At 47.7% G+C, this 15,694-nt stretch overlaps 1 protein-coding gene across 4 annotated transcripts in view; it reads right to left on the reverse strand.

Annotated features, from left to right (window-relative positions):
* The window catches only part of ELAVL4 (ELAV like RNA binding protein 4), a 109,084-nt gene that overhangs the window by 13,837 nt on the left and 79,553 nt on the right, over positions 1-15,694 (reverse strand). For all 4 annotated transcript variants that reach the window (XM_045292150.1, XM_045292149.1, XM_004699440.4 and 1 more), the window contains exon 3: positions 14,332-14,435. In XM_045292150.1, the coding sequence (XP_045148085.1) occupies positions 14,332-14,435 (104 nt within the window). The remainder of the gene's footprint in view (positions 1-14,331; positions 14,436-15,694) is intronic.

Here is a 15,694-nt window from a genome sequence, read left to right on the forward strand (position 1 = left end):
GAAAGAGCCAAGAGCTGAGAGACCACTGCTGTCCCATCAGGAAAAGGTGGGCCAAAGGTGGGTGGCCATGAGTGGCCAACTCCTCTACGCATGGTCTCAACAAAAGTTCTGATGCTCCTCTCCTCCATTCCTGCTGGTTTTCAGCCTCTGGACAGCGCTGCAAATGCTATAGTCCAAGAAAAGCACCGCCCTGCTTCTGAGTTGGCTTTAGGATTCACTAGCTGAGCAATGGAGTTGATCTCAACAGACCTCCGTCTCTTCACTGGTACAAAGGGGTCAATCCCATTGGGTGATGTACTGCAAAAATCTGAGAGACTATATTTAATGCGCCTAGTGTCTACTTGGAATTTAGTAGTGACTCAATAAATAGTAGAGAGCGCTGGTGGCATAGTGTGTTACACGCTGGGTTGCTAATAACAAGGTTAGCATCTCGAAACCACCGGCTACTCCATGGGAGAAAGGTGAGGCTGTCTGTTCCCATGAAGAGTAACAGTCTCAGAACCCCGAGGCAGATCTACTCGGCCCCATAGGGTCACTCTAAGAAGGAATCAACTCACTGGCAGTGGGCTGAGTTTATGTTTTAGTAACTAGTAGACTCCAGCCATCCTTCTAAAACTAAACTCACTGATTCTGACTCACAGGGACCCTGGAGGGCAAGGTAGAACTGCCCCCGTGAGTCCCTGAGATTGTGACTCTTTACAAGAATAAAAAAGCTCCCTCTTTCTCCCAGGGAGCAGTTGGTGGTTTCAGAGTGCTGCCTTTTGGGTAGCAGCCCAGCACATAAGCACCACACCTATAGGGCTCCCTCAGGGCCTTTCGCGTCTGACCGAACAAGAAAGCAAGGCCTGCCGTGTACCTGTAGAGGCACTGTCCTCATCTGCCAACCTGGTGGGCTCTGGGTCATCTTTTCCCACTCATGATGTCCTTCCCACTTTCCCAAGTGGCTTTCCCATACTGCCCTCAGCAATTCTCCCCAAGGAGGGTGAGGAAGTAGTGTTCGTTACAGATGAGGGAAGCCCTCCAGTGGAGGGAAGGCAGCAGGACTGGGCTTGAGGGCTACTTCCCAGACCCTCTGTGCTCTTCTGCATGGTATGGGGCTTCCTGCTGCTGCTCCAGCCAGGCCTTGACCTGGGCAGGGCAAAGAGAGCAGCATGGCCTAGGGGGAACAAAGTCCTAAATCTTCTGCAACACAGCACCCTTTGCTTCTCTGGCCCACCTCGGTACAGCAAAGGGAGAGGACGTGGAAAACATGGCGCCCTCTCGTGTGTGGGTAGGTGATCCTTTAGGGAAACACTAGCCATCGAAAACAAGAACTTGTTCATTCCTTCCCTCCATGAACATTTACCCTGTGCCAGGACCTGGGCTGGGTGCTAGGCGTGCCTCTCCTTGAAGCAGAGGGAGGTGAGCAAACAAACATGTAATACAGAGTGGAGTCTGGGAATGGGATTCTTGATTCTCTTCTCGTTCCTGGAGTTTCCTTCCACGTGGAGGGAGAGCCAGCATAACGCCACCAGCCTCTCTCGACTCTACTCCAGGGGAGATGGAGTGAATGCACCAATGGACGGTTCAGTAGAGGAACTGGGCTAATGCCGCCTCTTCTCAGTTGGGAGCCCGGTGCCCATAGGGAGTACTCGCTCAGGTCTAGGTCCCAAGTTCTCCGGGGTGGGTTCTGCTTTCCTGTGGGGAGGCCTAACGGGTTATAGCACCTGTGACAGGTCGTGGAAGCCTGTCACTGTGGATAGGTCAGCATTCAGCTGTTCCTGTGGCCACGTAGGCAATCTAGTAATAAAGGCGACCTATGGATTCTACCCACTTTGTTCTTTGATCTGACCTCTGCTTCTGGTTTAGACCTTGGGCATGGAAAACAGAGGGGGTTCTTTGGGATCCCTTTCCAGTCCCCCAAAATAATGGTCACTAACTAAATGGACGTTTTTATAATCGAGGCATTCTATTAACAAAGCTGCCCATTTCTACAGCTAGGTTCAACTAAATGGTGATAAAGGTGACAGAGGTGACACTGGTGAAGCCAGTGCTGGAGGTGGCTTCAAGAGTTGAGGGCAGGCTCCATGACAGTTGGCCATTGCAAGGACAGGGAGCTCACTGATGACCTCAGGAAGCATGCTGAACCATGGCTGGGAAAGCCCCCTTTCTACTGAGCTCACACCTGCCTTCTCTGCATCTTCTGTCCTTCTCGTTTCTTCTCTGGCTTCACGCACCAGCAGCACCCTGTCCTCTCCACCCCTCATCCTGTGGGTCCCAAAGATAACGTGCTAGAATAGTAGATAGCTGTGCTCTGAGACAGGCTATTCCAAGGACGTCCTCAATTATGCTACTGAAATTGAGCAGCTATTCTGGAATGGAAAGGGGTTGTGAGCAAGGGCTTTCGAGAAGTGGATCTGAATCCTGACCACTTACTCGCTGTGTGCTCTCAGGGCAAGTCACTTGAATAACAGATACATGAAGGGGCTTCAAAATGTTCGTGGAGAAATGGGATGAAAAGATAATGGAGTCTTCCACAAACTTTTTGAAGTCACTTTATATAGTTTGGGAGCTAATAGAGCTGTAGGAAGAATGCATAAATTAATGCAAGGTGCTTAGGCTTGGCATTCAGTGAGTGTTCAATAAACTAGGATCTGATGGAACTGCCATGTAATCAAGCCTTATGCTTGACACGGGAGGTGTAGAAATGAATAGAACACAGTCCTCAACATGTAGGACTATTAGTCTAGCAGAGGAGACAGGCACACACCCACCAATCATTTCAGAATATCAGGCTACAGATTTCCCCCAATCTGTTAGAACACTCTGCTCTCTCAGTGAGCACAACTCCCCAGCGCAGACTGGTCCCTGGGGGACAGTCATTCCACAGAGACCAGAAGAATGGTAGCACAGAACAGACTCTGGAGCTGCCAGGGCCTTCTAGGAACAAAGCCTCCCAGGGACCTCTGGTCCCACCCCCAGAAGCAGGCAGAGAAGAAAGGAGCCAGGCGGCTCCTGGAAACAGCAGCTTTGATTCTGAGGATCATCTCCCTGTGTCTGTAGCTGCAGCCTCACCCACAGACACGACAGGTGTCTGCTTGTAAGCCCTCCAATGCAGAAAGGCCTAGAGGCTCCATTCCTCTTATTTCCCTCCCTAGCTACTTGATACATGATACTTTTCTATCAGGGGCAAAACCTAATGGTAACACATTTCCAAGGACTGCTGAATATGCTACTTCCCTGCTAAAACAAACAAACAAACAAACAAACAAACAAACAAACAAACAAACATAAAAACCACACAAAAGACCCCAAAAACCAAAAACACAAATGGTTCCCTAAAGCCTTGTGATGGAAGTCCAAACCCTGGACCTGAGCACTCAAGACCTTCTGAGCTCCGACCCATGGTCTCATCCCAACCCCTTCATGGCCTCTGTGCTTCAGTGTAAGCAGAAACGTGGTCAGTTTTCTGAATGTGTGCTGAAGGCTTCTATGTGCATGTCTTTGTTCTTGCTGTGTGCTTACCATCCCAGGGGAACCCCTGCACTTGCTCCAAGTCCAAGTCTGAACGCCAACTCCTCCGGAAGGCCCAGGCTAAAACGACTGCTCTGTCCTTGGCTTCTACAGATGACTCTCAGACCCTGTCTCCCATCAGAACCATCTGTGAGGGCACACTTGCCATGTTATTCTGAGCATTGTGGTGGTCACTGCAGGCTCTTCCAACCTCTCCGTGGTGGCATCTAGCCTTTCAACCTTATATACGACAGGAGCTCAGTGAATGCTCTCTGCATTGCAGTGAGATTTATAATATAGTGGATGAGTAGATTTGAACTCCTCCAGGAGCTCATGTGGAGAACAAGCTAGAGGGAAATATGGAGTTGAAGACTATCTCCTAATACCGTAAGTATATCTGGCACAGAATAGGCAAGATATGTGTTAAAACATGTAAAAAACAGCCTGGTGATAGATTCAGGTATCTAATAACTTCCTTTTCAAAGTCCACCAAATTGTCAAGGATACCAAGTCTAAGGATCATGTTGTCTGACCAACAGCTCGCAGAAAGGAGAGATGTGCATGGGCCAGTTATCGGAAGCGGTGGCCTATTGGGAGTGATCTTCTTCAATCAGGGCCCTCGACTCGCAGTCTCCTCCCTGAACTGCAACCCCTGATAAGGACACTGGCACCTCTACACTGTGCATATGTTGCTTGGATCTCAGTCAGACTTGGACTCATTGCTCGCTGTCCACCCTGCAGCACAGAGATGGGAAATGATTACTGGCCTTCCTTCTCTCCTCATGTAATTGTTTACCTTAAGGGTGACGTTCTCACTGTAATCTTTAACATGGAGGGGCATTCCTTGAGTACTCATTACTTGCAAACATCCCCCACCCCCTTCAAACCAAACTCACTGCCATTGAGTTGAGGCCAACTCACAGCAGCTCCCTATAGGACAGGGCAGAACTGCCCTGTGGGTTTTCGAGACTGTAACTCTTTGCGGGAGTAGAAAGCCCTATCTTTCTCCTGAAGAGTGCTTAGTAGTTTTGAACTGTTGACCCTGATGTTAGTAGCCCAACACTTAACCACTATGCTACCAGGGCTCTCTGCTGTTACCTGTAAGGCAGGTAAAATTATTTCCTTTTTCCAGATGAAAAATTCAGGCTCAGTGATGTCAAATACTGGCCAAAGTCATAATAATAGCTGAACTAAAAGACAAATCCAGGTATGGCTTCAAGTTCTTGGATCTTTTCCACCAATCCACACTAACCTGGGCAGTGAAATAAAGGCCGTGCTTGGCACCAACTGCTACTTGCTTGGGAAAGTTACCAAGCTGGAAAGACCAGGCCATACATAGTATTTTATTGGTTAGACTGTTTGAGCTGGAAGGGACCATTCTGCAGAGGAGGAAATAAGTCCAGGGAAGTAAAGCAAGTTGGCCAAGCTCACCCTAGTAGTTTATGAAGGGGCTGGTCTCCAGGCTGCATCTTAACATAGAGTTCTGTTGAATGGACAATAACAGGGAAGAGGGAGGGGCTACTCTATGAGTGGTCTCGCCTCGAGGCATCAGGATCACCACAGAGAGAAATGATTCTCTAATCGTCAAGGACTGGGATGGTGTGGGCCGGCAATGAGCCCTCAACTTTTCGGGATCATGAAAATGTTCTATATCCTCACTGTCCAAAATGGTGGTCAGTAGTTACAGGTGCAGAAGAAAGGTGGGGCTCTGTACTCCCATAAAGAGGTAAAGTCTCCGAAACTCACAGGGGCAGTTCTGCCCTGTTCAATCGGGTGTCTGTGAGTCAGAATGATCTCAATGGCAGGGAGCTTGGCTTCTGGCTTTTGGAGCTACATACTTGAAATGTTCCTAATCTTAACCTCTTAAATTTGCATTTAATGTAACTCACCATACCTGGCTAGTGTCTCTGGTCTGGGCAGAGCACCTCGAGGCCCCCAAACAACACAGAGCATCTAAGGGCTGGAAGAGTCCTTTAAGGTCATTTAGTGAGACCCTGGTCTGGTACAGGCCTCCTGACTACGTCATGTCTAGTGACCCCGCTTGAACGCCTCAGATGACAAAGGACGGCTCACTGCTTACGGCAGAAGTCGCACCCTGGTGCCGTCACAGACTCTCTTCTTGGAGACGTGCGACGCAGGACTTAGAGGCACGGGAGAGTTTCCTTTCCCAGAAAGTGGACCAGCAGCCATGGTGGGTTGAATTGGGAGCAGTACCCTCGTCGCCACCTCGGTCATTTGCCTCTGGATAACACTGAGTGTCTCATTCTAATGTGGAACTTGAGAATGAGACACCACGAGACCTGGTCTGAGTTGACCAGCAAGGACAAGAGGAGATCACCATTTCCTGTGATCTGGTATCCAGAATTTTCCCAGCAGCTAGAGGTATGCTCTTGTTCTTTAAGTAGCTCACATCACACTGCTGACCTCTTTTATACGGGTAGACTGCTGAAGTCCCCACACCTTGCTCCACACACTTCTGAAAACCAGAGCGCCCTTCTAACCTGTGTGTGTCCAATTTTCTTTCGTAACCCAGACTCAGAACATGGTGAATGAATGACCTTTAAGACAGTGGGATTAAATCAGCTCCACTGGGCTAGTAAAAAAACCAAGAAAGAACAGAAAAAGAAACCAAGAGAATTGTATTTCTATTTCTTAAACTCCTCTCCTTGAATCTGAAATTATTCACTCAAAGGAGGTTAAGCAGAGCAGTCAAATAAAATGTCCCACAAGAGAGGGCAGCCTGGTACAACTAGGGTAATCAGGTGTCCAGTTTCCGCCGGTGTTGCCACGTGCCCTCCTTTGGCTCCTTGGGGATTCAATGATCCAGCCGCCCCCGCTGACCTTGCCCAGGAAGTGCTCCCGCACTGGGCTGACTATAGCTGTAATGGGGGAGGAAAGAAAATGCCTTTTGATTATTAACAGGACTGAAGGAGGCAGTCCATCATTTCTGGGTGGGGTGATACCCGTCAGCAAACCTGATCTGCTGACTCTCCGGGAGTATTAAGGGCAGTGATAGGAGAAATAATTGCTTATTCCAAGTGCACAGAAAGGATGCCTCAGCGGAATGGAGGCCTTCAGCAAGCCTTTAGCAAGGCAGGTGGATTTCAGGAGAGAGTGGGGGAGGGAGAAAGGAAGGCAGGGCTCCCTGGTGACCCCTGGCAAGAGAAAGTAGCGGGAGGGGCAAACTGGAACCTGCAGAAGTGTGGAAAGATCCCCTGGAGGCACTGTTCGTGCTATTAGAAGAATAAAGAGAAAATGGAGAAATGGCTAAGCAGTGCTCTTGGCACAGAGCGGCTGCCAGAAAGGAGGCTGGTTCTCTTGCTTCCCAGAGCAGGGAGGTTTGTCCTTCTGCAGTGTCCCTTCTCTAGCCCTGCTCCCAGGGAAGTGTGCGGCGGCCTCAAGCTACGGTGGCTTCTTTCTTACTCTCTTATGCCAACCAGCCCGGGGGCACTCAATGTGGGAAGCAGCCGCTTACTTCTTCATCCCAGGCCTTGTGAAGAAATCACTCACACTTCTAATTTGCATGGAAGCTATGCTCTGACAATGTACGTAAGGACAGATATGTGACGTTAAGGAAAACATAGACCCACACTTCTATAAGTTGAGCAGTAGTTTGCAGTTATTAGGAATACATGAAACAGTGTGATTTGTACATATATGTAATGCAAAGAGAAATGGAAGGAAACATAAAAATTATTATGTAATGTTCACAATATTGGGTTGGAAATGGCTGATAATGCTTTGATGCTATGATTCCAAATTGTCCAAATTATCTACATAAAGCATGTCTTATTTTTTACATGAGTGAAAAACTAATAGACTGAACACCAATGTCCATAGCAGATTTAAAACCAAAAGACCTTTCCACAGCATCAGAGCCCCCTCAAGCGGCATATCATTGCCAGACAAACTTCTTGAGGCTTAACTTTGACCATGTCCTCTCCCTCTCCTACCCTTCCAGCCCACCGCCCCCATTGTGTAAGTGCTGCTCCTTTGTATGCGTGTGTCTCATCACATACAGGTGCTTCTCAAGACAGAGCCGCGGAAACTCCAACTCACTACCAATGAGTCAATTCCGACTCATAGCGACCCCATAGGATAGAGTAGAATTACCCCTTTGGGGTTTATGAGACTGTAAATCAGTGGTTCTCAACCTTCCTAATGCCGTAAACCTTTAATACAGTTCCTCATATTGTGGTGACCATGTATGTGGGCCTATCTGCATGCGGGCGGACCTGCCTGGAGACGGATAGAGGAGAGGTGTCTCAGTTCCTAAAACCATCAGAAATATGATCTTAGGCGACCCCTGTGAAAGGTTTGTTCAACCCCCAAAGAGGTCATGACCCCCAGGTTAAGAACCGCTGCCGTAAATCTTTATAGCAGCAGACAGCCTCATCTATCTCCCATGGAGTGGTTGGTGGGTTTGAACCACTGACCTTGTGGTTGGCAGCTCCCTGTGTCACCCATTACACCACCAGAGCTCCTCTGAATACCTCTCTAATCCGGCTTCCCAAATTCAGCTTGAAATTGGAAAGGTTTAGTGGGTACAGTACCACACTCTCAAATTCCATTTTAGATCACTTTTTACTGAAGTTTCCAGTATAACTCTAACATCAATTCAAACTTTTGGTGTACAGATTCCTCTGCTACAGGTACTATAGAACAATCACATTGGGCATAACCTGCTGCAGAAGACCTAACTAAGGTGTTACAGAGCAGAGGTGCCACTCTGCGGATTAAGGTGTGCCTGGCCCAAGCCATGGTATTTTCAATGGCTTCAGATGCACGCGAAAGCTGGACGATGGATAAAGAGACCAGGGGAAGAACTGATGCACTTGAATGATGGCGCTGGCTAAGAAAGTACCATGGACTACCAGAAGAACATCAAATGTGTCTCGGAGGAAGTATAGCCAGAATGCTGCTTTGAAGAGGGGACGGTAAGACTTTGTCCGCATGTACTTTGCACATGTTATCCGAAGAGACCAATCCTTGGCAAAAGACATCATGTTTGGGGAAGGAGAGGGTCAGGGTAAAAGATGAAGACTCTCAGCAAGATGAACCAACCCAAGGGCTGCAACAATGGGGCAAACACAACAACTGTGAGGATGGCACAGGACCAGGCAGGGCTTTGCTCTGCTGAAAGTACAGAGCATTGCTACGAGTTGGAATTGAGCCAGTGGCACCTACCATAGAACCATCCTGTCGTCTTTGTTCCTAATTAATGCAACTGCACCCGATGGGACTGGATTTCACCTAGTACTCCTTAGTTATAGTTCCTGTTTTTGCATTTAAAAAAATCATACTATTCAGTTGATTCCAACTCATAATGACCGTAGAGGACAGAGTAGAACTACTCCACAGGGTTTCTGAGACTAAGTCTTTAAGGGAGCGGATAACCTCATCTTTCTCCATCCCTGACCTTGCAGTTAGTAACCCACTGCACCACCAGGGCTTCTTGGTCCTTAGTAAGAGGCTGAAGTTATAAAGTAAGTTCAGGGGCTACTCTCTAAGAGCCCCAAGAGAGTCTCAGACTGTATATCAGTCAAGGAATACTGGGAATCATTTCCCAGAACCCAAAGCTATTTCACCCAAAATTTCGGAGACTTGAATGGGGTTCCTGTTGAAGATAAACAGAAAACCAACCAACCAACCAACCAACAAAAATTACCCCAACAGTACCTCCAAGCTCTACCTGGGCTTACAAATCATCTCAATTGGGCTTAGGCTTGAAATACTGAGAAGGACCCAGTTGCCAAGTGGGGAGTCAGTCCTGAGAATATAAGCCTATCATCTACACCACATCTGCTTCTGACACACCACCTCAAATTCTTCTTAATCCCGGGACGCAGCACGGAGCCTGGAAAGGAGCAGGCTATGAAATACCTGTTGCTGAGAAGAAACCATCTGAAGTGAGTGAGGTGTGTCCCTGGTTGATGGTAGAAGCTCTGAACCTCAAACTAGTTTACTGAAGCACCTGGAAGGTTCTTTGTGCAACTGATTTGTTTGCTTTTTGAAAGTCTCCTTCCTGTGCCAACAAGTATAACCCGTGTGTCTGTGCGTGTGCACACACACACTTGTCTGCAGAGCCAAATACACCCATACAGCCTCCCAGAATGCACATGCCGTGGAGCAAACAGGCAGTGTGACATCTCAACACTCACGGTCCACTGCCAGTGATTGATTTTCAAAACATTTTCTTTTTCCCTTACTCTAAACCTCACTTACTAACTGTGTAACCCTAGGTAAGTCTCGGAACCTCTTCGAACCTGTTTTCTTATTTGTATAAAAGAGATAATAGCACCTACTCACAGGGCACTTTTCAGAAACAGCAAAGCACCTAGCCCTAAGGACATTTCAAGGATTAAGTGATATCAAGGATGTAAAGGGTTTAGCAGAGCACTGAACACAGAGTTTAACACCCATAAAAGGGAGCCTTCCCGTTATCAAGGAGCCTTGGGGGCGTTGACCTGTACATAATGGGCTGCTAATCACAAAGTCCATGGTTCAACACGCCCAGCTCCTCCATGGGAAAAAGAGGAAGTTGTCTGCTCCTATACAAATCTATAGCTTTGAAAACCCTATCTTGGGCCACTGGTTGGAATCAACTTGATGGCAGTAAGCTTGGTTGGTTTGGGTACTGTGATTACTATTATGTCCTTAAAAGCCCATGCCCCCACTTGAGCAGCCTTCCTGTCTGCAGAATCTACCATGGATCTTTGGATGCTCTCGCTAGGTCAAGTGCTGAAGAGCTGTGTGGCTGTGGACAAGTCACTTCCGCTCTCTGTGCCTGATCTCCAAGATAAGGAGTGAGAACCAGTGCTGCCATGTCCTACCGCCTCTGCACTCACCATCCACACCAGCCTTCTGTGGCTAACAGACATCCACCCGGTGCCTTGTCTGCCTTGGTGCTCAGAGAGCGAGTGCCCAGGGAACATGCTCCTGGAGGACAGATACCTGGCCCTGTCTGCTGCATGGGCTCAGTATTCGTATACAGTCATATTATGTCTCCCTTAAAAAAACCCCAAAACCAAACTCACTGGCCTTGAGTCAGTTCTGACGTAAAGCGACCCTATAGGGCAGGGTAGAACTGCCCCTGTGGGTTGCCAAGACTGTTAACTCTTTACAAGAGTAGAAACCCTCATCTTTATCCTGCAGAGAGGCAGGTGGTTTCAAACTGCTGACCTGGGGTTGGCAGCCCAACTCGTAATCCACTACATAACCAGGGCCTCTGTGTCTCCCTTAGTACAGGCAAAATAAACATTGCTTCACAGAGGACCATCACCTGGGGGTGTCTTGTACGAGTAGGTCCTGCCTGTGAGCTTCCAGCCCTGCACTGAGTGCACTTAAATCTTAGTTCGAAGTTCTTTTTGCCCTACCCAGCTACATAATGCTTTGAGGAGCCCTGGCAGCGTACTAGTTACAAACTGGGCTGAAAGGGCAGTAGTTCGAAACCACTAGCTGCTCTGTGGGAGAAAGATGGGGCTTTCCAGTCATATAAAACAGTGGTTCTCAACCTTCCACCCCCCAAAGGGGTCACCACCCACAGGTTGAGAATTGCTGCTATAAAGAGTTATGGTCTCAGAAACTTGCAAGGCCTGCTCTACCCTGTCCTCAAGGGCTTATGAGCAGACATTGACTCAATGGCAGTGAGTTTGTTTTGGTGATATAATGCTTCAGAATTTTTTGAATTGGTTGTCAATCTTTATAAATTGGGGGATTTAGTATTTTAAAAAAAAATCTAGATTTCTATTTCCCTCGAATAACTCAAAGAGCTGGCAACATTCTGGCCTTAACAACTCAGGGTCTTTGCTCTTTTTACGGCCCTCTCCAGCTCACCACAGCCTCCATCGCTCCCCCAGGCTTCCCAGAAACATGCCTGAATCTAGTCTTCAGACGGGGACTTTTCCTTCACAGCTTAGGAATTCAGTTTGCCCGCACCTACTTTGTTTGCTACATCTCTCCCAAACCCAACCTCAGCTATCCAATCGATGATGACTCAAGAGACTTGACAGAACCGAGTCGAAAGGCTCCCTAAATCCCTAAGGCTGGAGTCTTTAAGGGAGCAGACTCTCACATCTTCCTCCCATGGAGCCGAAGGTGAATTCGAATCACTGGCCTTTCCAGTGAGCAACCCAAGGGCCTTAACCACGGTGCCCCAGGGCTCCCTTTCATTAACAGCACCCCAGAAATGCTGCAGAAAGGAGGGCAGGAGAGACAAACCTAAGCGAAGTTTGCAAACATGTCTGAAGTGGTTCTGAGAAAATCCCTGGGATGCATGCTTCTAAAGAAGGAACTGTTTCTCCCCAACCTTCCTGCCCCTCCTCCCCTGTCCCACAAATAAGGCAGGTTATCCGTTCCTACTTGAGAGTCAGAGTAAAGAGATGAATCTCATGTCACTTATCAAAGCAAACGGAAGCAGAAGACATAAACACTGGCTTGAATGGCAAAAAAAGCAATTTTAAGAAATTAATAAATGATGAGACTATTAACAGCAGACAAAAAGGATTTGCTTCCCACCCCCACCTTTAATAATGACTTCTACCTTAAACACAGTGTCCCTTTAGGAAAGGGAAGAAGAGTTAATAAAAGGACCTATCACTCAAACTTAATTTTTAGTATGGCAAATAAACCGCTTTAATGAAAGGCCTGAAATCCCCAGGTTTGCACATTAAATTTTCATTCTTAGTAGAGAATGGAAATTATTGATTCAGCCGTGGCATCATGCATTTTGAATCCTACAGTGCCTCAGAAGCCCACGATACTGCCGGGTGCAAATGTGTTGGCAGCATTTTGATGCAGGGTGGGTGAGGGGGTGGGGAATAGGGAGAGAGATAAGGGAAGGAAGCAGAGTGGCTCTTCCCAGAAAGAAAATAATCAATGCTCCTGGTCTCTAAGACAAAGCACTTAGACAAAGCACCATTTCTGATGGGATGATGGGCTAGGGGATGCATTATGGGACAGAGAAGCCCGGTCCACTCAGTCTTTGGAGAAAAAAAAAACCCAAGGGACTCATGAAATACTTAAAATAACAACAGCAGAATGGATGGCTGATGATTTGAACTGAAACCCTTTGGGGAAGAGTTTAGGTTTCAAAGAAACTGTAGAAGTGGGGTGGGGGAGGGCATCTTGCTCACTTCAAGGTCAAAGGAGGAGTAAATGTCTGACAGTCTAATGTTAAACTAGATAGCACAGAAAATCAATCAAATCCACAAATACAGCTCTCAGCCTGGTGAGGTCCCTTCAGAGTCAGCTGACACAAGCACCCCATCTTGTGTGAAAGTAGGTATCAAGGTAGGTATGGTATGGTTCTCCTTTGAAAGAAATTAATCCTCTCCTCTCGGAGAAGTGTACCCCATAATTAAACAACTCTTGATTATTTCCCTCTTAGAGAACGTGTCTAAATGGATCCAAAGCCAAGGCAAGAGGCAGCCTGCACCAGGGCCATTTGGGGGGCTTTGTGTGCCATGGAGTGGCATCAAATCAGGGAAAGAAAGCAATCATCCTCAGAAAAAAGCTACACTCAGTGCAGAAGTACAGCTGCTCAAAACAGGAGGAGGAGGAGGGAAGCAAGCAAAGATAATCCCAGAACTTATTGCCCAAAGAAAAGACTTTTGTTCTGTTTCGTTTTGATTACCTCCCTGCTAAGAGGATCGTAGATGGGTGATCTCCTCGGTTAGTCTAGAATGCTGGGAAAGTCTCTCATCGGGCTAAAAAGTTCTGGCTTTGTGTTTTAGACGCTGAGAGCTGGTGCCATCTATAGATTTCCATTCTGGGAGAGGTTTCTCTTTTGTCCTACTTTGCGTCAGACCTGCTGTCGTGAGGATAAGCGCGCCCAGGAGACACTTCCCTGTGGTTTAATAGGCTATGAGGGATGGGACTCATTAATCGGCTGGCAGCTGCCCTCAAACAGGACGCTGCCTGGAGGTGGGGGGAAGAAGGGGAAGGAGTCTGAGGAGAGGGCAGGCTTCATCCAGGAGAACACCACAGGCCACCCAAGGGGGCTCTCGAAGCAAACAGTGCCATCTCTTGAAGGATCATCACACCAAGAAGTCTGAACCGAGTGCAACAGTCTCAGAAACCTCCATGGGTAGGAGCAGGCACTGGGTAAGTGTGAATCCCTCCACCCCCCCACCCCGACTTAAAAACAAACCCTCCTGAGATATTATCTACTGGGCTGGCTGTTTTCTGATTGCTGGAATGCTCCTCCCTCTGTGGATCCTTTACTACGTTCCCACCGATGTCATAGTACCCATCACTATGACACATTTGCCTTTATTTATAGCTATTGTTTCCTTTTAGAGCTATTGCTAGGAGGGTCCTCTTCACCTGAAGGGTAGCCCGACCTTGCCAATCTGCCACATAAGCCTTCCTGCCTTGGCCCAGTCCACTTCCCCATCCCCATCTTTCCCCATCCCTCCTCAATCCCAATGAGGCTGCCCTAGAATTATATGCCATGTTTCTTTGCATTTTCACAGCTGTGCACGCACTATTTCCTCTCTCTCAAGTTGCTTCCCTGCCTCGACTTCTTCCCTTGGCTCAGTGCTGGCCATCTCTGCAGACTTAGGTTCACAGGCCCTCTTTGGTCTGGTCGTAATTCTTGATACCCATCTATGCCTTGGGATGGAGGTCCCACACCTCTTGGTCCTTTCCTTCACCTTAGCTATTATTTCGCCTTTCTTTAGTGGTCTGTGCCTCACACTTAGTCCAGGTGGGCAGTAAATGGTCTTTGACCAAAGAAAGAGCTCACTTCTAGCTCGGGCACAGGCAGGGTTTATTAGATCAAAGGGATGGTATGTAACCATTGCCTCCCAAATCAGGAGCCAGCACATCACTTCTTACCTTTATGGTTTTGGTCTGGAGTCTGAGTCCATTTAAAGTGTTGATGGCTTTCTCGGCATCCTTTGGATCAATATAGTTAACAAATCCATACCCTAAACTCTGTCCTGTGGAAACATATTAAAAGAGGAGAGAGAGAAAAACAAAACAAAACAAAACTCAGTATGTTTTCAAGAGACACTTTCCATTGCAGAGAATCAAAACTCTCTTCTTGTATACACCAGCGGCTCACGTGTCCACATGGTTAGGTTTCAAAGAGCAGGTCATTATGTGAAAAATCAGTTGTATGCAAAAACCGAGGATGATCTCATCAGATCACTTAATGCAAGAGGACGACATCATTACCTGACTGCCAAATGACATCAGCACATAACTGAAACTCATGGTCACTGAGACTCAGGGTCCAGTCAGGTTGACACGTGACCTTAATCATCAGAGCCAGCATTCCTCTCACCTAGCTCCTTGGAGTCCACTGTTGTTGTGAATGAGCACAGTGATCAGGGTGTAGATTTTTAGCGGTGTGTGTACGTTTCTAGTGTATTTTGGTACTACCCCAAGGGTGAACGTTTTTCCAAGTCTTGCGTCTTTCATTCTGGCCTGCCTCTAACCTCACTGGAGTTGTCTGAGCTGGGAAGGAGTCAGTCTGTCTCTCTGGCCATGTCAGATACACATGTGGAGTAGGCACAGCCACAGGGCGGGGCTTGAAAGGGCATAGAAAGAGCACATGTGACTTGTGAGGGCAGACTTGACCTGGACGCCCAGGGTTTTTCCTACTCACTGTGTGAGTTTGAAGAGAAGTCATTTACTCTCTGGTTTTTCTCTATATCTCTATTCTGGACATGGCAACATTCACCTTAGACAGATGTGAAAGAGTTACGGGAACTATCGTTTACGAGATGCCTACAGGGCCTAGAGCAGAGTAAAACTCAACAAACGAATGGACGGAACAAAACAAAAACCAGACTCCCTGCCATCACAGCGCCTCACAGAGACCCTATAGCACAGGACAGGACAGCCCGAGTGGGTTTCTGACACTGTAACTCTTTACAGGAGTAGAAAGCCGTCTTTCTCCTGAGGAGTGGCTGGTGGTTTCAAACTGCTGACCTTGTGGTTAGCAGCCCAACTAGTAGCCACTATACCATCAGAGCTCCTGTAGAGGCTAATAAGCACTCAGTCAAAGATAGCAAAGCTATATTCAGGACCAAAATGAGGCCAGTGCTGGACAGAGAAGCTGTCTGTTGCCTCGGGTGTCGCCAGCCACACCCATCCTTGGAGGGCTGCTGTGGGATCTGAATGGCGACTGGAGACAGTTATAGTGAAGGAGGCAAGCATGGCCAGAATTTTAAGCAGTTGCTACAAATCATTC

This window comes from Echinops telfairi, unplaced genomic scaffold, assembly GCF_000313985.2.
Source record: "Echinops telfairi isolate 266 unplaced genomic scaffold, ASM31398v2 ScPeMD7_443;HRSCAF=831, whole genome shotgun sequence".
NCBI lineage: Eukaryota > Metazoa > Chordata > Mammalia > Afrosoricida > Tenrecidae > Echinops > Echinops telfairi.